The sequence below is a fragment of the Electrona antarctica genome, assembly GCF_951216825.1.
Source record: "Electrona antarctica genome assembly, chromosome: 6".
Classification (NCBI taxonomy): domain Eukaryota; kingdom Metazoa; phylum Chordata; class Actinopteri; order Myctophiformes; family Myctophidae; genus Electrona; species Electrona antarctica.
The window spans coordinates 42934859-42955983 of NC_136811.1; the positions used below are offsets into that span (position 1 = coordinate 42934859).

The window sequence follows — 21125 nt, forward strand, 5'->3', positions numbered from 1 at the left end:
TCAGCTCCCAGGTTTTAATGTGTTTGTGCGTGTGTGTGTGTCTGTCTGTGTTTCTATGTGCAGGGCGTTGCTGAAAATGAGCACCTGTGCTCAGCTACTTCCCTGGGTAAATAAATAATTACAAAAAAAAAGAAAAAAAGTGCGCACGCTCACTGTGGTGAAACATGTTTTTCTCTCTCTCTCTGAGTCACCCTAATGGCGATCTGCGCTTCTGTGTGTTCATGCACTGTATTGACAAAATAGTGTTATGTGTTTGCATAGGATGTTCTTCTCTGCATGTGGTGATGAGAATGAGATACATGGGATTTGTTTGTTTCTCTGATTCGTGGTTTGATAACATGACAGGGATTCTGTACAGAAGCAGAATATAATGTATGGTAGACCCACAGCAGACATTTTGACATGCCTCTGGAGATGATAAACTTTAATTTGGAGTGCACTTTGTTTATATCTAGCCGATCTACATGCTCACGGAGCTTGTAGCTCTATTATTTTAGGTGTGAGGCACCGAAGTATAAATCAGGCCTTATCATGCGGCAGCAAAGAGAACTCACAATTAATGTCAATTCATCTGTGTTTGCGCTTCTATGGCATATCGAAGATGTCTGCACTGAAGGAACATTTCGCTGCTTTGTTTTCAACTTTATCTCCAAATAATCGATCCTCAGTGTTGTTCACGGACTATAGGATGATACTATTTCAGTCTACTCGCTCTGTCTCAGAGGCAGGCTGTGTGTATACCTCAAAAATGTACTTGCCCCATTTCAGGCTAATTTAATCTATTGTCTTTCTGTTGCTGGAATGTTCATAAAGTACTTCAATCAATAATAATAATAATAATTAAAAAAAACAGAAAAGTTACATTTGAAGAGTTTGGATTTTCGATAAGGCTGAGTACCACAATTTTGCCTAATCAAAACATTGTCGATTGGACTCATCAAATCCACGATTGCCGATCTATTTGTCCCATTGTGTGTGTGTGTGTGTGTGTGTGTGTGTGTGTGTGTGTGTGTGTGTGTGTGTGTGTGTGTGTGTGTGTGTGTGTGTGTGTGTGTGTGTGTGTGTGTGTGTGTGTGTGTGTGTGTGTGTGTGGTGTGTGTGTGTGTGTGTGTGTGTGTGTGTGTGTGTGTGTGTGTGTGTGTGTGTGTGAGTGAGTTTCCCCCATGGGCCTTCCTATAAAATAATGTGTGTATGTATTCTCTTTCTCAAAGCATTTTACATTAAATCAACGTCCCATTCTCATAACTACTTCCTCTCAGCAGTGACTGAACCACTAAACAGCCTACTGCATATCTCTTCCATCAATTGATATGACAGTGCTTGAACTGGTTCGGCACTCAGCAAAAACAAATAGACTCACTCTCTAGCTTCTCACCACCAAGAACTTTTTTCTCATGACTGTTTTCCAACAATGTGACAGGGCACTTTGGGTTACGTCCTCTGAACGCGCCCTCTTTTCAAACACATATTCACATATTTTGTGTGTGTGTGTAAGTGCAAGTGCGCGCGCTCACTGTGGTGAAACATGTTTTTCTCTCTCTCTGAGTCACCCTAATGGCGATCTGCGCTTCTGTGTTCATGCACTGTATTGACAAAATTGTTTTTTGTGTTTGCATACAGTTAAGTAGGGTGTGTGTGTGTGTGTGTGTGTGTGTGTGTGTGTGTGTGTGTGTGTGTGTGTGTGTGTGTGTGTGTGTGTGTGTGTGTGTGTGTGTGTGTGTGTGTGTGTGTGTGTGTGTGTGTGTGTGTGTGTGTGTGTGTGTGTGTGTGTGTGTGTGTGCGCGCACCCACCCAAGTCGTTTGAATATTTGGGTATTCGACAGGTTGCTATTCTTAAAGAACATCATGATAAATTGCACAGCCCCATGCAGCCTCAAGTGACGTTATTTAAAACTTTTTTAATGGAATAAAAAAATAGATTATTTTTCACAACAGAGAACACTACGTTGTTTGCCAGAGGGTGAGTGCTCATAGTGGAGCCCGGCATGGAGATTATGGGATGAGTCATATAATATTTCACAACATCGCCACAATCATTTAGCCAAAGGAGACAACAAGCCCAGACTTTCATTCCCATTTTGAACTGCTGCTGCTGACTGCTTGTGGGTGTTTTGGATAGTGTTGTGCTACTGACTGGGCTTGTCGCCTTTGGTTAAGTGGCCATAGCGTTTTTCGTTTTTTATGTTTCAAAGACTGATAGACTCAACCAATATTCTCCACTCTCAGGCCCCTTTTCCACCGGTTGGTTCCCAATGGGAACCGGTTCAGTTATTTTTGGTTCTTAGTCCATGAGCCAGAGCTCCAAGATTGGAACAATAATTATGAATTGAGTGGGCAAAACCATACTTATATTAGATTGTTATCACCATGAAACTTCCCCAATTGAGTACTTACACGAAGACAATGATTTATTGTATTACAAATTTACATTTTTAAATATGCAAATGAGGCATTATGTTGGAAAATAATAATCGAAAATATGAAAAGGCTACTACTGTAGAAGGGTTGTCATGTACTAAATTACTTGTATTGATCCTATAAACAATTTAATATAGGTCTAGTTTTTCCCACCAATTTTGGAGCTCTGGCTCATGGACTAAGAACCAAAAAGAACTGAACCAGTTCCCATTGGGAACCAACCGGTGGAAAGGGGGTCTCAGTGTGAGCTCTTACCTTCTAGCATATTACATCATTTTCTCTATTTCTTTAAATTGAATTTGGATCTACCTCTATTAAAAGTTTAATTAATGTTACAAATAATGATCTTATTTCACCTCTATGAACACAACTGCATACTCCAAATGAAGCCTGACCTTTCTGTTTGTCTTCGGTTGGCGTATGCTGCAGATTTAAGAGACTGGCTGAAATGTTTTTTAATTTGTAAAATGTAATTTTAAATTTTAAGCCATTTTGAGTGGGAACCCCATTTGGTGTTTTAAGCATTATGTTATACTGAAATGTTGCGCAAATATTTGAATATATATTTCAATTCAGAGCGAACATTTTTAACTAAAATATTGGTTTCTGGGGGGTCCCAGGAACTACATATTTTGAGATGGGGGTCCGTGGCCCAATAGAGATAATTCTGGGGGTCCTTGACATGAAAAAGGTTGAGCACCACTGACATAGAAACATGGGTTTTTCAGAAAAAATAGGGATCGGCCCGATCAACATCAAGAATGTTTGATATTTGCTCTGCCCCGCTCCGATTATCCTGTAGTGTGTGGTGCTATCAGATTTCAGATTGAAAAAAATCGGCTAGTGTAAGGCCACCATTAGCTCTTAATCCAGAGCGATTTACATTAAGCAATAACAAAAGCATGGCATACATCACATATATAAAAAGTAGTTATCATGAATCATGCGTAAACTAAGAACGTAACAGTGGAGTATCTATGTAAACTATACATACTATACTATATTATATATTATACATGTGTACTATAAAGTGCTATGACTACATAAAATGCATTTCTAGTGCTGTCTACGTAACAAGCTATAAGTCTGTTTAAAATACTATCTAAGTCTACATAAAGTGCTATCTAAGGGGCTAGGCTAGGCTATAGGGCAGGCTAGGGTTACCGCGGTATTCATCCTCGCCCTTAGCGACGGTATTGCTGTAATAATAAAAACCCACACAAGTCATTCAAAGATATGAGGTCAACATTCAACATAATGCTCATATTAACATTAACCCATTTTGGGCGGGAACCCCTTATGGTGTTTTAAACATTATGTTATAATTTAGCTATTGAAAAATAGCACATCTATAGGTCTGCTATTATTGAAAAATCGTTAAAATGTGCCTCAAATCTTTCCGAAAATTGTCATGATTTAGATTTTTTTTTTTTAATTTTCGACGTCAGGCCTGAATGGGTTAATCATATTCCTCCCACAGGGAGCAATTATACAGCCCAGGCCTTCCTGTGTGCTCTGCTAAATAGTAGTCATTATCAGCCTTTTAACAGCTGTGTCTGGTTATTATACGTACAAAAACAAGTCGTATTTTCTTTTTTTTCTTCTTTAATAAACTGCCAAAAGCTACATTATGTGAAATATGAATACAAATGGATAATTTACCCACTGATTAAGCACCTGTAGCGGTCCAGAGTTGGTAATGATTATCTGTTTTTAGTATTGTGTGTTTCTTTGGGTTATGGGTTAAGACCAGTTCTTCAGTGTCACCCTTTCCCTGATATTTGAATCCAAGTGCCCCCTTTTAGCATAGGCAACTGCAATACAAAACAATAGCTAGCATATGATGCTATGAATGAATGGCAACCCACATTTTGGAGGATAGTGCTTCCTGAGCAGCTTTATTTAATTTAAATGTAAAACTTAACTTTCTTGTCAATAACAGCTGTGCAAAGTACCTTAGGTTGTTGATTTAATTTGGTTTGACACATTAAAGATTTCCATTAAACACAATCTGGGAACCCATATGTCTTCAGAGATTACATTAAACATAACGCAATGAAATTAATTATTGCATTTTCTACTTTCTCCCCTGTAGTACCTGGTCTGCGTATGCCTAGGGGTTACACGTACCCCCATTTGCGAAACGCTGTGAACGACCGTAGTTCTCAAAGATCCACATTTGAACAAACAGACATATAAAAAGTTAATGGTCTGCATTTGTATGCAAGGCACCAACTTGCTCATCGAGGGCAGTTAGGGGTTCAGTAGACTGGAACTCACCTATGGTTTTTATGGCATAGGCAGCTCCCGCGCAGCTGCTGGACATGAGACTAATTAGATAGAGCGACAGAGAGAGAGAGAGGAGTGTGTGTGTGTACATGTGTGCGTGTGTGTGTGTCAATTTAACAAAGAAATCAGCAGAGAGTGAGCGACGTTTGCGCTACTCTATGCCGAATTGAAGTGGACTCGGCTCCAGACTTTTTTTTCTCCCTGGAAATAAAAATGTCTGGGTTTCCGAGGCTAGGGATTCAGTGGCCCTACCTCTGAGCCACTGAGACAATGCCACTGCATGGCATTACAATCTTTTTCTACTGAGAATTGACTGTTGCCATCTGTCACAGCTGCTATAAGATGACTGTGGAACTCACTGAGGAAGGCCTTGCCCAAATGTCTTTGTCAAGAGTTTCCATCTCAGAAGCAACAATTCTCTCTTGTTGTTGACACTCTTGTTTGAGCCAAGTGTCACACAAACGCAGTTTTCACAAGGATTTCAGGTCAACTTGCCTTGCATTCTGTTTAGGGCTGCAAAGTAAACGGTTGACTATTTTCTTTTGGCGTTTATTTAATTGATTGGTTCAATTTACTTTTCCCCCTTATGCGTTTCCACAGCAAGCTCTGGAGAACAGCGGGCTGAGTGTGGTCCAGACACAGACCAACGGAACTCCCAGTCAGTCCCAGAACCAGACCGCAGAGGGCGCTACTGTAGCTGTCAAGAAAACAACTGGCCAGGATAGGCCAGCGAGGGAGAAGAAGAGGAACATATTCAGGCAACCAGTGCAGATGCCAGGTAGGGTGGCACTCACAGAGCACTCGCATGACACAGTGCAGATGCCAGGTAGGGTGGCACTCACAGAGCACTCGCATGACACAGTGCAGATTCCAGGTAGGGTGGCACTCACAGAGCACTCGCATGACACAGTGCAGATGCCAGCTAGGGTGGCACTCGCAGAGCAGTGAGCACTTGCATGACACAGTGCAGATGCCAGGTAGGGTGGCACTCACAGAGCAGTGCAGATAATCGCATTCATAATGCATTATAATGCACTTATAAGGCATTGTAACACTCGTTATAAATGTTTATAATACTAGAAAAGTTATCCTGACGCAAATGGGCGTAGCCTATATGGGACGATGCATCATGACCCAAGGAATCCAGTAATCATTTTGATGTAATTACATCAATTTTAATAATTATTATGAACCTCCCCTCCCCTCCACTGTAGCCCTTACAGTTTCTGTTTTTTAATTCACTAATAAATGTAATTAACAGCATTCAATTTGTTAAAAATTTAATTCAGAGCGATTGGTGTAGCCAGTGAGGAGCTGTTGCTGCTCCTCACTGGCTACACCAATCGCTAATTTTCAGACAGACAGACAGACAGACAGACTTGCTTTGCGGATCCCTTGGGGGTCCGCGGACCCCCATTGTGAATAACCTGCCTCACAAAAATGATGTGGTTGGATGACAGCGGGGTTTGGTAGAGGGGGATAGGGATCCTACGATAGTCACTCTTATCAACTCACTTACCAGCTGTGCTCAATCTACGCCATTAACACGCAGCACCACAACAAACTTTGTATGCCTTTCATTTGTCCCCCGGTGTAAGCAGGGACGTGCCCAGAATAGGGACGCTAGGGTTCAAGTGGCTTATCATTGGCACTTATCTCTGTCCTCTGTTTTTATGGCCTTTTCCTCCTTTCCCTGCAGGTTCCATCAGAGAGGAGAACGGTGTGCGCTGGCACGGCTGCCCCTACTGCACCAAGGAGTTCAAGAAGCCCAGCGACCTGGTGCGCCACATCCGCATCCACACCCACGAGAAGCCCTTTAAATGCAAGCAGTGCTTCAGGGCCTTTGCCGTCAAGAGCACCCTCACTGCCCACATGAAGACGCACACGGGCATCAAGGCCTTCGAGTGCCAGTGCTGCCTGAAGTGCTTCTCCACCTCCGGCAGCATGAAGGTGCACATGCGACTCCATACAGGTGAGCCTATTAGAGGAGGTCTCCTTTATAGAATAGAAGAGAGGGGCCACCAAGGACATTGCCTCTTGAAACATTTATGTTCGAGTTGTGCAGGACATTGCCTCTTGACACATTTATGTTCGAGTTGTGCAGAAAGAAATGTTTTCCAGTGTCTGTGACACAAAGTGTCTGTGACCCAAGTGATGTAAGGGCTCTTTCCTCGACCTCCACTCCACTGTTTATTTTCCTGTGTTGTTATTTCCAGGCATAGACCCACCATGAATTTCAAAGGCTCTCTGTCGGGCTTCTCAATAAGCGGAATCCTTGTCCTCGTCACATCGCATGCTTTCAACTTCTTTGTTGATATGACCTTGCTGGTGATGTGACAAAATATCAATGTGTGTGTGTGAGAACTTGATAAAGAATTAGCTTGTTTTATCTTGTATCCTCAGTCTGAGCCATTGAACTCTGGAAGGCAACAAAAAATGTATCCAAGAAGTCCTTTATCCCAAGTGCCATCAATATATATATTCTTTCTAATTTTTTATCCCACGATTTGTGTAACCCATTGTTTTCACCCAGTGCCAATTATCTAATGTAATCCTGAGTGCTAATAATCCTCTGCCAACCTGGGGAGAGCAACGGACCGACCTCATTCTTCCTTCAATGCATGAGCGTCCAAGCCGCTTCTTTTCACCTGAGAGGGGGCAGTTTCCCCGGCAATCAGGCGCCCCGGCTAGCCAGGGGAAGGCAGTTTAGAGATCAGGATTACTGAATGTTTTTTGTGAGGGTACCTACCTGGCCTAGAGGACACGGGGAGAACATGCAAACTCCACACAGAAAGGGCCTTTTGCCAACCCCACCTAGGGTATGGGCACTGATTATGGGAATCGAACCCAGGACCTTCTAGCTGTGAGGCGACAGCACTACCGACTGCGCCACCATCAATATTCTTAACTCAACAAAGGACTGTTGAGTTTTAGCCACAGTCATGATGTTTTTTTTTAATTACCTCCTTTGTTTTACTAAGGACTAAGGACATGTCAGGCGCCATTAGGGCAATAATATTGTGATATTTTAATTTCGGCCAGTACGTCCTTGTTAGCATTTATTGATTTGTCATTGCAAATGTCCTCATGTAACATTGGCTGTTTTCCCCAGGTGTGCGTCCTTTCCCATGCCCGCACTGTGACAAGATCTTCCGGACGTCAGGCCACAGGAAAACGCACGTGGCCTCCCACTTCAAAAGCTTGCAGCAGAAGAAGCACAAGTTTCCTCGCAAAACCAACAAAGCAAAGGAGTCTAAGAGTAACCTTCCGCTGCCTGATATCCCCCTTCAGGATCCGATCCTCATCTCTGACCTCGGTGAGGTTTTTTTGCATGTTTTCCTTTTCTATGTCTCTTATCTTACTTAACCGCACTGGGGGCAGTATTATGCGTGTCTTAAGTACCAGGTCTTATTACTTAATTTAAGACCTGGAGGCGTGATCAATGCCATGTGGCTATTCTGAGTGGTCAAACAGCATTGACCACGCCTCCAGGTCTTAAGTTAAGTCATAAGACCTGGTACTTAAGACACGCATAATACTGCCCTCAATGTTCACACTCCGGTGACCTCAAATCAGTGTTTTTTGTGCCACAAAGTAGTGTGCTGTTTTTCTATTTTTTTTAATCAAAAATGTCCAAGCTTTTGTAAAGATTTATGTCAAAATATTTTCAAAGCTTAAAATAAAGCAAATTATAGTGAGAATAGTCGATTTAAAAGCTGACGACGCATGGCTATATGTAGGTAAGCTATTTTCGCTGTTTTTGAAATAAGGCTTAAAGCTGCTATAAGCAATAATATGTCAACTTTAATGCCTTTCTTTTTTTTCTTTTTTCTTTTCTATTCAGACAGCCAGCAATGGGTAAAACGCTCCCTTAGTCTCTGTGACACATCTAGGGGCCACAATCTGCATTCAAAGATGTTCCTAGAAGCTTTGTCATTGGTCGAAGAAAACCCGGTCGAAATGACTAACCAATCAGGAAGTAGACAGGCAAATCGACCAATGACAAAGCTTCTAGTAAAATCTTTGAATGCAGATTGTCATAGAGACAAAATAAATTTGGGGAGCTTTAACCATTGCTGGCTGTCTGAATTCCAAAAAGAAAAATATAATTCAAATTTTGACAATTATTATTGCTTATAGCAGCTGGTTAATTCATAGCATATTGTTTTGTTTGGGTCCCTGGAAGACACCAAATTACTTTTTTGAATCTTAAGCTGAAAACGTTTGGGAACCTGTACGGAATACTCTGCCGTTTTCCAACCATATCTCCATATAAGGACCATTTCACCCATTTTGAACCTATTTTCTTATAATTGGTCCTCACTAATGCTAATAATTATGGTACCATTTTTGTCTTCTCGGTCTGTGTCTCAGAGGAGAGCTGTGGACAGTTCAGAAACCCGCCTACCAGTGACATCATCGGTAGGCAGGTTTGGTCATTTCTTGTACATGGTCACAGTCTGCGGTCACGCCAGTAGTCTGTATTGCTGTTCTCCCTGGACTAAACAATAAATTAATATACAGCAAAAACCCCACAATGCTCCCGACATTCAGTGTGTCAGATTCATCCTCACCAGCTGTCTCTTGATTAGCCAGGACTGGGGCAACCGCATGAGCCTACTACACCAGTGGTGTAATGGTGATTTTTAGTTCGGCACCATAGCAATTTAATGACGTCACACGCACGCAGTGCACGCGCCTAGTCCGCCTACATGTGTGCATGCGCACAGAACAGCTGATAGCCTATGAGCCTGTATTGTTTATAGGGTATGAGAGTTTTAGACACACAAACGCACAATTAGACTTACAATATCTGCGGCGGGAAATTGAGTTTGTACGACAAACTTTGGCTTCGCGAGTGTCAGAAACAGCCACACCTTCGGTCGTAAAAACTCTATTTATGACTGACATAGCCATAGCCAGAGATCCTTTCCAGTTTAAGTAATGTTTGTTAAGTTTAAGTTATACTGGATAAGTTTAAGTTATACAAAATGGTGGTGTATAGGTGGTGGTCCATGTGTACAGTATGACTGATGTGTCTGTGCTGCGTTCCTCTGCTGTCTTCAGGTCTCATGCAGTCTCAGAACCCTCGCCTTGCCTTCCAGCAGTACCTGGAGATTGTGGGTGACCGGCCTTACAAGTGTCAATTCTGCAATAAGGCCTACAAGAAATCAAGCCACCTTAAACAGCATGTCAGGTGAGATGTCCTCCAGCATCAGATTCACCTTTTAATTTCAAACGATGATTGGACCACGGCCCCTTTGAGACAATGTTTATCTCTGGGACACTAGACTGCGAACAGTGTTCAATTTAACGCTGAGTGTACAAATGCCAAAATTCATTTGTGCACTCGTGTCAATCTCCACTGCCATTGGCCAGAGGAGATATTGGTCATTGAGGTTCAGGTAGAGCAAATAGGTGTTCACTTCTATCTACCTGGCATTAGGCTTTAAATGTCTCAATAGAAAACGTAACATTTTCTATGCTTTCTACGTTTATAATCGTAGCTAAAGCTAACGGTACTAAAGGTGCTAAATATGTACATGTTCAACAACCGTATGCTCCATATATGAAAGTGGCGACCGTCAATACGTTACATGTGCTTATGCCAGTGGCGTGCACAGACAGTTAGAGGGGTAGGTGCTCAAGTGAAAAAAGGGCACCTTGTGCAGCACGTGGAACCGGCCCGTTGCCTTAATAGTGTGAGATTTATAGATTTTGGGGCCTAAAAAATATATTAGAAGCTTTTTATCAATAATTGATCAATGTCACCATGGTCCACATACTGTACAGTGTACACTGTACAAAAAAATACAAATAATAATAATACGTTTTTTCTTTTTCAAAAGGGCACATTGCCAAAAGGGCAGGGGGTCTAGCACCCCCTAGTGTCTATCTGTGCACACCACTGGTTTATGCTACCACCTAGCGGCATTGATAAAGTTAAGGAGACCACCTCCAACCACTGCACTCACAGATAGATTGGTTAAAATTGCATAGTAACTACATTGTACATAAAATAAAGGAACATAGAGTGTAGATGTGACCCTCTCTCCATATTTTCCAATATTTACATGTTTTCGTAAAGATTGGCACATACATGCTGGAACCAAGTGGAGGCAGATCACTATTTCATTACAATCTGCTCTTTTGGGTCTTTTTAAATGCTTATTACATAGCAAAGCCTATGACAGCTGCCAAGGGCGGCGATCAACTTAGATTCCACTAAGCCTACAGGCTTTAGCTCTCCATCTGAAGCAGACGGAAGTAGAGAGGAAAAAGACTGAACGGGACAAGCTAGACAAGTTGAAGGAGAGTGTCTGGCGAGTTGGGCTGAAAACGAGAAGGAATGAGGAGGGCAGGGAGAGTGAGTGCATTTTCCGGCAGCGGCTGATGCCTCGGAGTCTGGCTCATACCTCAGACCTTGAAGAAAAGTCTACAATATCCAGAAACCTAACCTCACAGGGAAGACACGGGTGATTTTTAACCGGCAACGCATGTCTCGGCAGTTGCGGCGTGTCATAATCCCTCCCCGGCAGGTGCCCCCCCCCCCCCCCCCCCCCTGGCGTCTGATTGCCGCTGCCGGAGAATGCACTCACTCCTTCTGGGAGGAGGGGGAGCTCCAACGGATAAAACAGAGGAGAGCGACAGGAGAAAGATGGTGAATTCAGTAGAGGCAGAGAGTAGAAAGGGTTAATCTGAGCTGGCTCGCCATCAGGAGCCATGGGCACATTAACACACAGCGTGCTGAGCATTTCAGAAAAATGCTTTCCCAGGGTGCTGAGGGATTAGGTTCAAAGAAGGACTTTTTTCAAGGCCCACAGCAAACGTCGTCTTGTAGCGAGAATCACACCACTTACCTCAAAAGAAAGCTTATGTTGTCGGCTCTAATTAAAAAGAAAAAGGTTTTACCATCTTCCGTTCTGGAGTTATTGACCTTTATGTAACACCTGCTTTTGTCTAAAAGTGGTGTTTTTGAACAGAAAGCTGAAATATTCACAGTTTTGTGTCATTGTGACATTGACAGGCAGATATAAAATGAAACACAAAAAGTATCCCGTACATACTATACACCGAATAAAAGCCCTGAATGTCCACTTTCATGAGGAAAAAATAACACATTGAGGGTATAGGGTGCGTCAGGCACCCAGAACTTGAGGCAAGTAAATTGACCCTATGGGAGCCAATCCAGGGCAAAGCCAGGAGGGGAAAGAAGCGTACCACCTATGTAGACGTGCTGCGGCGCGACAGCTTGGCTGACAACACTGCAGAGCTCAAGAACTTGATGTTGGATAGGAATTTGTGGAGGGCAGCGATCCAGGAATCCCGAGTTGGTGTTGGCTAGACCTCACTCTCGTAGCAACTAACTAAGGCAGGAGAGAAGTGCTGCAGTTTCTCTCCATCAGGCCCGAGTCTTCATTGCCTCGTAATGGAGAGTTAAAGGGCTGTGTGAGGTATGGAAGAATGATGATGCAATTTCACAGCTCTGGCGTGTTTGTTAGGGCTCGAAATTAACTTTTTTTCCTCAGCGTTCTGCAGCTGTCCTAAATTATACTTTCAAACTGTGTCGGACTTAATAGCCATTTTCCTAAATTGGTTTTTAGTAATTCAATAATAAATATCATTTAACATTGTTTCAGTAACTTGCATACATTTATTGTCTCATTATGTGTTTGTGATACTAGTAAACACCATGGTAGCTCCATAGTTTAAAATTCAGCTTGTTTTGTTTTAAGATCATATGTACTTCACTCTCATCATTATCTCCTTACTGTTACCCCCTAATCCATCAGTCTGTCTCTTATAGTATCTTTCCACATCGGTTGCTATCTTCTGCCACCTCACATTCTTGGATTTTGAACACTGCTTAAACCCTGTAGATTTCGTCAACCTGGATCTATACGGTCTTGGTCTCCTCCTTTTTTTCACTCTACACCAAATCGCTTCCCGGTGCATTTTCACTGAATGTTTGCACCAGGGTTAACACAATCAGCTCCGGGATTCCTTCAAAATAGAAGCTCTGGGGTGCCGGAAAGACATGGCCGCTTTTACTCTGAACCTTCCATGTGAGCGGAGTGGAGCAGGGGAAAATGCTGCTCCAGAGGGCTGTTGTGTCGCTCGCTCATTCGCTCGTGTTGATTCCACCCCGCTCCGTCGCTCACTTTCATTTGCGCAGCGGCCTCTGCACGCTCCGCTCAGACCCGTCCGTCCCCTCAGCTAAAAAAATAAGAATTTAAACATGAAAGTATGTTTCTGTGTGTCCGAAACATGGAGCAAACATGCAGCACGTGCCTCTGTGTCTGTCCGTGTGACCGGACATGCTCAAACATGTGGTGCACAGCCCTGACCGGCAGGTGGGCCTCACTTCGAAGCCTGTGACTCTGACCCATCTTAAAACCCGCTCCACGCTCAATTCAAAACCCCGTCGCTCCGTTCATATGCTCTGATTCCATGACGCATAAACATGATACTTTAATTTGTAAAACGTTTTTCTACTGTCCCGGAATCTTTGTTTCCCAGGTCCACAAAATATTCATGGTATTACTGACCATATGTAAGTCTGTTAACTCCATGGTGTTCCTCTACTCTCCATATTTCAAAAGTACTCACTAAGCATTTGCATGGATGGTGCTTATCAATATCCAGCTCTTATATCCATGTATTTTTTCTCTCGACACCGCCATTAGCATTTCAGTACACCCACAAGTCAGCTCCATCCTTGACCTTATGATAATCTGCGCCGTGTCTCACATGCGGTATCATTTCAAACAGCTTTTCCCTTTTCTTTACTGAAAGACTGAATACTGATGCACCCATTGTTCTGGGTTCTTATTCTTGTCTCAGATCTCACACAGGAGAGAGGCCCTACAAATGTGTGCAGTGCAGCAGGGGCTTTGCCTCCTCGGGGGTCCTGAAGGCCCACATTCGCACCCACTCCGGCCTGAAAGCATACAAGTGTCTGTTGTGCGACACGACCTTCACCACCAGTGGAAGCCTGAGACGCCACATGACCACCCACAGCGACCTGCGTCCCTACATGTGCCCCTACTGCCAGAAGACTTTCAAGTCGTCCCCCAACTGCAGGAAGCACATGAAGACACACAGGTGCGTGTGGGCCTCACCATTTATCCTGGTGCAATGTTATTAAAATTGGTTATGTCTTCCATTGTCTAGTACAGTGGTTTTCATACAAACAAACAAGCTCCATCCCTAGGTATGAACTGGCCCAGCAGCTGCAGTCCCAGGGAGCAGAAGAAGACCCCCTGGGAGGCACCGCCGTGGCTCATGACATGCAGGTGGAGATGGAGGCCGACGCGCTGCAGCAACACGCCCCTCAGCCAGTAGGAGGGGAGCAGCAAAGCATGCTGGGACTAGACCAGAGCCAGGTGGTCAGTGGAGGACAACAGGTGACACTGGAGGTGCAGCTGAGCGACCAGCCACTGGTGCAGGGAGAAGGTGAGAAGCTATAGTAGAACAGTTGTTCTCAAACTCTTTCATGTCAAGGACCCCCAAATTGACACTTATTAGCCCACGGACCCCCCATTTGAAAACTGACCCTGATTTGTAAGGCTCTTTCAGTGATTCTCAACCATTTTAATTTCAAGGACCCCCAGTTTCACATGCATTAGGTTACGGGCCCCCATTTAATGGCATTTCTAATTTTCTATCTCTGGGACAACAATTTATATTGTAACTCGTGAGAGTGTACACAGAGTTACAGACCCATAAGGGTCCATTTGGTTCCTAACTATGCATTTAGCTGGGGACCCCTGGAACTCCCTCAAGGACCCCACTTTGAGAACCAATGATGTAGAAGTCACTAAACATGCAATTCTCCCAGGGAGGCCATTAACACCAGATGCTAAACATGGCAAGTAGCTCGTAGACAAAGGGCCCTATTATGCGTGTCTTAAGTACCAGGTCTTATGACTTAACTTAAGACCTGGAGGCGTGGTCAATGCTGTTTGGCCACTCAGAATAGCCAAATGGCATTGATCACGCCTCCAGGTCTTAAGTTAAGTAATAAGACCTGGTACTTAAGACATGCATAATAGGGCCCAAAGTGTATGTTCAAGTAAATATTCAAGTAATTCAAGTGAGTACAGAGTACATGAAAAAAAATCTATATCATCAATGCATTGCTAATATTTTCCCCAAATACATTTTCAAATTTCAAAAAATATTGAAAATAGTAGCTGTTTTCACATTTTTTTAAGCTGAAGTGGTTAACACCCTGAACGCCCAGGACGAAGTTCTTTGTCCTTTCTATTAGTAACGCCCGACACTCAGGACGAAGTATTGTCCAAAAGACGAAGTTTATTGATACGAGAACAGATCGCATGGCTGTATAGCCCAGGCGCGTCTGCTGGGCTCTCCTCGGTGACGCGCAAGAGTGAGACGTCATCGAAAAACTCCCTCCCCTGTTTAGCTGATGAAAACGAAAATCTTAAAATGTTCATAACTCGCGATTTAAATCATCCCGTCTTTTTATGTTAGACGGCGCTCCGCGGTCCAGTCGCTAGGCTCGATAGATTTATTCTTGTCTCCCGTTGTTGTCGATCGACTCTAGAGTGGTGTAGCTATTGTTAGCTGCTACACACACATCAACCACTTACGCCGGTCCGTCCGGAAAAGGGGTCCGTGTTTATAAATCGACTGGGCGCATGAATGTAATGAAATAAATAACCCTGGCCGCTTAAAGTGTTAATACATATTATTTGTATACGTTATGTTCGGATCCGAAGAGGAGTCAAAAGTACAATATTTCTATATGAAATGTACTGGAGTGAAAGGTGTTCTATTTTCAGTGTGGTCTAATGAATTAATTTCCTTTCTTCTGTGTAGCTATGCTCCTATATGTCTTCATTATTAAGGTCGTTCCGTGTTCTTTCACATACAATCAATAGATCTGAAAGTATATGCACAAAAACAACCTTTAAAAAAAAAATCCAAATATTTATTATATGCAAATGCAAATTTGTCTTTGTTTTTCAATTAAAATGATGATGCATGCATGCCAGCACACAGCCAGCAGTACACAGATTGAAACATTTAATTAGACCGAGCTTGAATCTTGACCTTGACGGTTAGGTCTGCATGCAATCTTCACTCCATGTCCTCATCCAAATGAGTGGTAATCACTAAGCAATGGAGTCCTTGACGATGGCATTAGCAGCTCCGTTGATTAAGGAGCGAGTTTCCAATCCATTCCTGAACCTGAACCTGATGGTGAAAATTAAAGGTGCTCTGATCGATCGTCCGTTTTTCACTCAAAATGGCCGCTCCGATTCTCCGGCTGATCTCCTTCTCTGTCCTCCCCTCACTCGTGAACAATACCCCGAGATACCTCATTCCCTACGATCAGATATGTAGTATAATATTGTTTTGCGTCTTTGTGACAGGCCTACACATTCTCCCCCCCCCCCCCCCCCCACACACACACACACTGTCCAGATTTATAGCTGGCTACGATTTCTTTGCTAATTATTAACATATCGTGTCAGTTACCCCCTCCGGAAGGGATCAGTCATCACACGGATTCACATAGATTTTACTCAAACCTCCAGCTTTACTTCGCTTTCGCCTGTCTAAATAACATAACTCTTGTGTCTTTTATAGTTTTATTGTCATTTAACAAACATTTAAACACATGAACTAAGATTCCATTAGGTCAGGTTAGTAAGGGTATTGGTTGGTAATTACTTAAGTGGTAAAAAACCTGCATCAAATGGAGACAGAATATACAATACATTCGTCAATTACAGACAGGTTTACAACATATGGATAACGCATTATTCATCGCTTATTAATAGCATTTATGCATAATTACCATTGGTCGATGTGAAGCTGTTATTGGTTGTCTTTGTGCAGTGAGCACAAGGCGTGGATTCTCCCTTGGTTCCATATAATCTGAATCCACTATTTTCCTGCATGCTTCTTAAGCCTACACATGGCTAAGTCCCTCCTTTGAGGTGAGGTTACAAGCCATTGGCAGTTGACTGTGAGATCACTCACTGGAAACCGGAGTTTCCAGGTAATTACACAGGCTGGTGGGATGGTCTATTCCTCCACTAGCTACTCTCAAATGCTATGAGAGTACATCTTATTTAGGGTTTAACACATTAATCATTTACATTCCTTTGGGATTGGGATTACATTGGGATTACATATCCACCTTTAGATAAATGCAGGCATAATGTTTTATAGTTAAACACAGTTTGGGTTAGTAAATGCTGATCTGTTCTCTCACAGGCAGTGGAGCAGTCATTACTACCCCTGCATGGTGTCGTAATGCACACCCTTATCTGCTTCTTCTAGTAACTGCCAGGGGTCCTGGGCAGTTTGAGCCTAGGTCGAAGCTTAGGGTCATGTGCTGTTAAATGGTAAATGGTGCATTTATATAGCGCCTTTATCCAAGGCGCTTTACATAGATTGTGCATTACATTCACCCATTCACACACACATTCATACACCGATGCCGGGGGAAACCATGCAAGGTACCAACCTGCACATCAGGAGCAATTAGGGGTTCAGTGTCTTGCTCAAGGACACTTCGACACTAACTCTGGGGGAGCCCGGGTTCGAACTGGCAACCTTGCGGTTCCCATCCAGCCACTCTACCCCTGAGCCACCCCGCTACTTCACAACATATTCATTAAACATTAACAAATCCCAATATCATGGATATTTACACACACACACACACACACACACACACACACACACACACACACACACACACACACACACACACACACACACACACACACACACACACACACACACAGGAACAGTTTTGACGTGGGTTTTGACATAATCATTTTGGAAATATTAAAATTTTCCATTTACGCACAAGATCGGTATCGAAGGGTAAGAGAACCCATACAGTGGTCCGTCGGCCTTCCGGCTGGTCGGTCCTCCCTTGAGACAATTTTAATATAGGATTTGTCAACCTTTTTCAATGAAACCACTACAACCTTACAATCCCTATTTGCGCTACGATTTGGTGAAAATAGCAGATCTACAAGCTTCTAGAATAGAATGATCCATTGTCTTTTGTGATGTTTGGATGTGCACATCTTAGACATTGCCCAACCCTAGTCTCACTTTGTGTGTCTTCGCTGTCATCAGCAACGGTGCCATCTTCAGTCACCTGTGACAAGTTTAAAGCATTACTTGCTTTGGCGGGCAGTTCTACTCTGTTTACTCTGCCAGTTGGTTATTCAGTGCTTCATCGACCAACAAATAACCCTGCCAATTGATTTTTCTTCAAGCTTCATGGCCGCCGTATGGTCTGTACACTGTCATTTGAGGATTTCTTCCATGCCAGTGCCTGACATCAAATGACCAATTGCACCAAAGAAACTAATGAGAAGATGCAATTCACTAAGTCAGAGAGTAGATTGCCAATGGACTGCCAGGCGCTTCACTTTCAATCAGGAGAGGAACTGTGTTGGTTTCTTGATAACTATGGATTGTCTCAGGCCTCATACACACGTATCAAATAAATGTTCTGTGTTCTGTCTGTGATTAATGGCTGCCACAATGCAATTCCAATGGGAGTCACATGGTTTGACCAAACATTTGTGTTTGACGGGGCAGCAATCAGCAATCGAACACAAATGTTTGGTCAAACCATGTGACTCCCATTGGAATTGCATTGTGGCAGCCATTAATCACAGACGGAACACAGAACATTTGTTTGGTACGGGTGTATGAGGCCTCAGCATGTGAGGGAGGCGTTTTTATGAATCCCACCAACGTTCTAGGGTAGACCCGCCTCACCATGTGTCTGATTGGCTCCCAGGAAGGCATAGTTTTACTGAGGTTGGGCCGTTCGGGTTAGGTTTAGGGGGGTGCATACTTAGTTTAGACTAGTCATTAGTTAGACATGGGTTAAGGTTAGGTTTAGGTGTGCTGCCCCGTGGGAGGTTAGGTTTAGGGTGAGGGTTTGAGATAGGTTGTAGTTGTAAGACTAATGAGAACTGTCAATCACAACGACTACTGGCCAATCACAGCAGGGCTTTCCTAGAACTGTGGTGGGATAAATAATAACGCGTGAGGGAGACCACACAACAAGGGGCTCACAATAGACTTAATCATTTCCATGTGGCAACTTATATTGCTTTCTCTGATCATTCCTGTTTACTATCTTCATGCACCCAACATGACAAAATGAATTTTAGGCTTTCACTTCCACATCCGCCCGTCTCGGTTTATGGAAAAAAAGAAGGAAAAAAGCTGGATGTTTTTGGCATAAAACAAATCTCCATGTTCATGATGACATCTACACAGTATGAAGAGCATTTATAATTTACAATTGAGAAATGCAAAGTAGTCCTTCTCAAACATCATTGCCAAAAATGAATAATGCAAGTGGCGTGCCTTGTTTGCTACTGTCGTCAGAATAACAAACCCTCCTGTGTGAACCAAAGCTTAATTAGCTTAGACAAAATTCAGCGCCTCCATATTGGGTGCAGTATATTTAAATATCCGTCAGCCAATATTTGTTACCAATTTGTTACAATTGTTGATACAATTAAAACTAGACAAAGTGCCCCTCGGGGCACAGGTCTCCACCAGGGCAGGTCGGGTTGTGGCCTCTTGGTGGCGCTATAATAGGCCGATGTGAAAAGGGTGACATTTCTTCTTACGCCTTGGATGGCAATTGGATGATTTGAGGCATTTTGTTCCAAAAATGTGTTTTGCAAAAATCCACCTGTTGGTGGCGCTATAACAGGCCAATGTGAAAAGGGTGGGATATATTCCTCAGCCTAGTAGGAAACGGGCCAATCCTGCAAACTTTGAAAGCCAATGTTAGCCAATTGGGATGGAATATGAAATATCGGACAGATCTGACTTGAACACATGACTATAGAGATAGTGTGTAACGATTTGCGGGATTTTTGGACAGAAAAGTCGGCCTCCTGGTGGCGCTATAACAGGCCGTTCTTTGGGGCAGAGGTTCATCGTTGGCATCCAGGGAGTGTGTGTGGAGTTTAGCTGTACACAGACGGACGGACGGACAGACACATGGACTCACACACACACACACACACACACACACACACACACACACACACACACACACACACGGACGGAGTGCAAAACTTTCTCCCCATGCTTTCGGCCTGGTGGAGACAACTAATTCAAGTACCAGTCCAGGACACACTTTTTCTAGACCGTTCGAATTTCAAGAGTTCTGCTGCAACCATAATTAGCCACTCCTTGTAATTACCATCCCTCTTCAGAAAAGAGTGATGGAGCCATCCTTAACCATCCAATTTCTGCACATTATTTTTGCCATTTATGTATCCTCACCATCTCCTAGGTAGTCCTTCCTCCTCACGAAGGTCATTAACTATTCTTCACAGTTCTATACTAAGCCCCCTACTTTACCAAATGTCTTCGCGGAAAATTGCAAAAATGTTAGTCCCAGAATACGGATGCTAGGGTTCATGTGGTTAAGCACGTAAGCCCTATTACTTATTTTACAAGCTTGCAACGTGTTAAATGCCATACGTTGTGAGCTTGCAGATTAGCTTTTTTGTTGTTGCTGTTGTTGCTATCAACAACACTGTTGCAGGAGCCAACAGTATAGGTTTAGAAATAGACAAAGAAATGTGTTTTGTTTGACAAATACAAAGTGTCATCATTCCTGATGATTTAAAGATTTAATTTCATATTTATTTATTTCATTTCAGTTATGGTTTTACATGATTATATTAATTTTACTTTGTACTTATTTTTTACATATTCCATACCAGAAAAGAAAAGGAGCAGGAAGAAGATAAATCTTATTTATACCTGCCCCTATCATAAAAAAAACATCTAATTGATGCTGCTACCAACCATACAAGACAAAGAACATAGAGCTCAACAAGAGAACAAACAAAGATGGCTTAAGTACTAGCTTAAGTACTAGTTCCACTGTATGAAAGCAAGAGCAAATCAGAGGAAGGAAAGTTATCGGTCTGTGTCCGTATTGTTTCCAAGGTATTCGACAAGGTTGTTTACATGCAGGACTATCTTATAACATACTTTACTTTTAAAATGTCAGTCTGGTTTTGGACCATCGTACTCTACTGAAACATGTTTAATACACCTGTGAGATGACGTCAAAGAGCAATGCGATCATGTTTGGTAGAATGGTCCTGTTGGATTTGGTATTAAATGATTCTACAGTGTTTTGGTTTAGATCTTATTTAACTAGATGGACGCAGATGACAGATGTTGATGGTGTGTTGTCTGAGGAAAAAGGAATTTCATGTGGTATTCTGCAGGGCTCTATACTTGGGTCTCTTCTATTTCCCATATACTATACATTAACGATAGGTCTCCTGCTGCAGTAAAATACAAACTTTTGCTGTTTGTGGATGATTCAGCAGTACTGGTTCCAGGGAAAAATGTGTCTGAGA

The 21125-nt window shown here is 42.9% G+C and overlaps 1 protein-coding gene across 2 annotated transcripts in view; it reads left to right on the forward strand.

Moving 5' to 3' along the window:
- Positions 1-21125, forward strand: part of znf236 (zinc finger protein 236) — a 135720-nt gene that overhangs the window by 15574 nt on the left and 99021 nt on the right. Inside the window, exons 3-10 of one of the 2 annotated variants that reach the window (XM_079504030.1) lie at positions 64-106; positions 5308-5485; positions 6407-6679; positions 7820-8023; positions 9082-9129; positions 9775-9904; positions 13552-13812; positions 13922-14163. In XM_079504030.1, coding sequence (XP_079360156.1) covers positions 64-106; positions 5308-5485; positions 6407-6679; positions 7820-8023; positions 9082-9129; positions 9775-9904; positions 13552-13812; positions 13922-14163 — 1379 coding nt within the window. The remainder of the gene's footprint in view (positions 1-63; positions 107-5307; positions 5486-6406; positions 6680-7819; positions 8024-9081; positions 9130-9774; positions 9905-13551; positions 13813-13921; positions 14164-21125) is intronic. The other variant, XM_079504029.1, reaches the window with a different exon arrangement.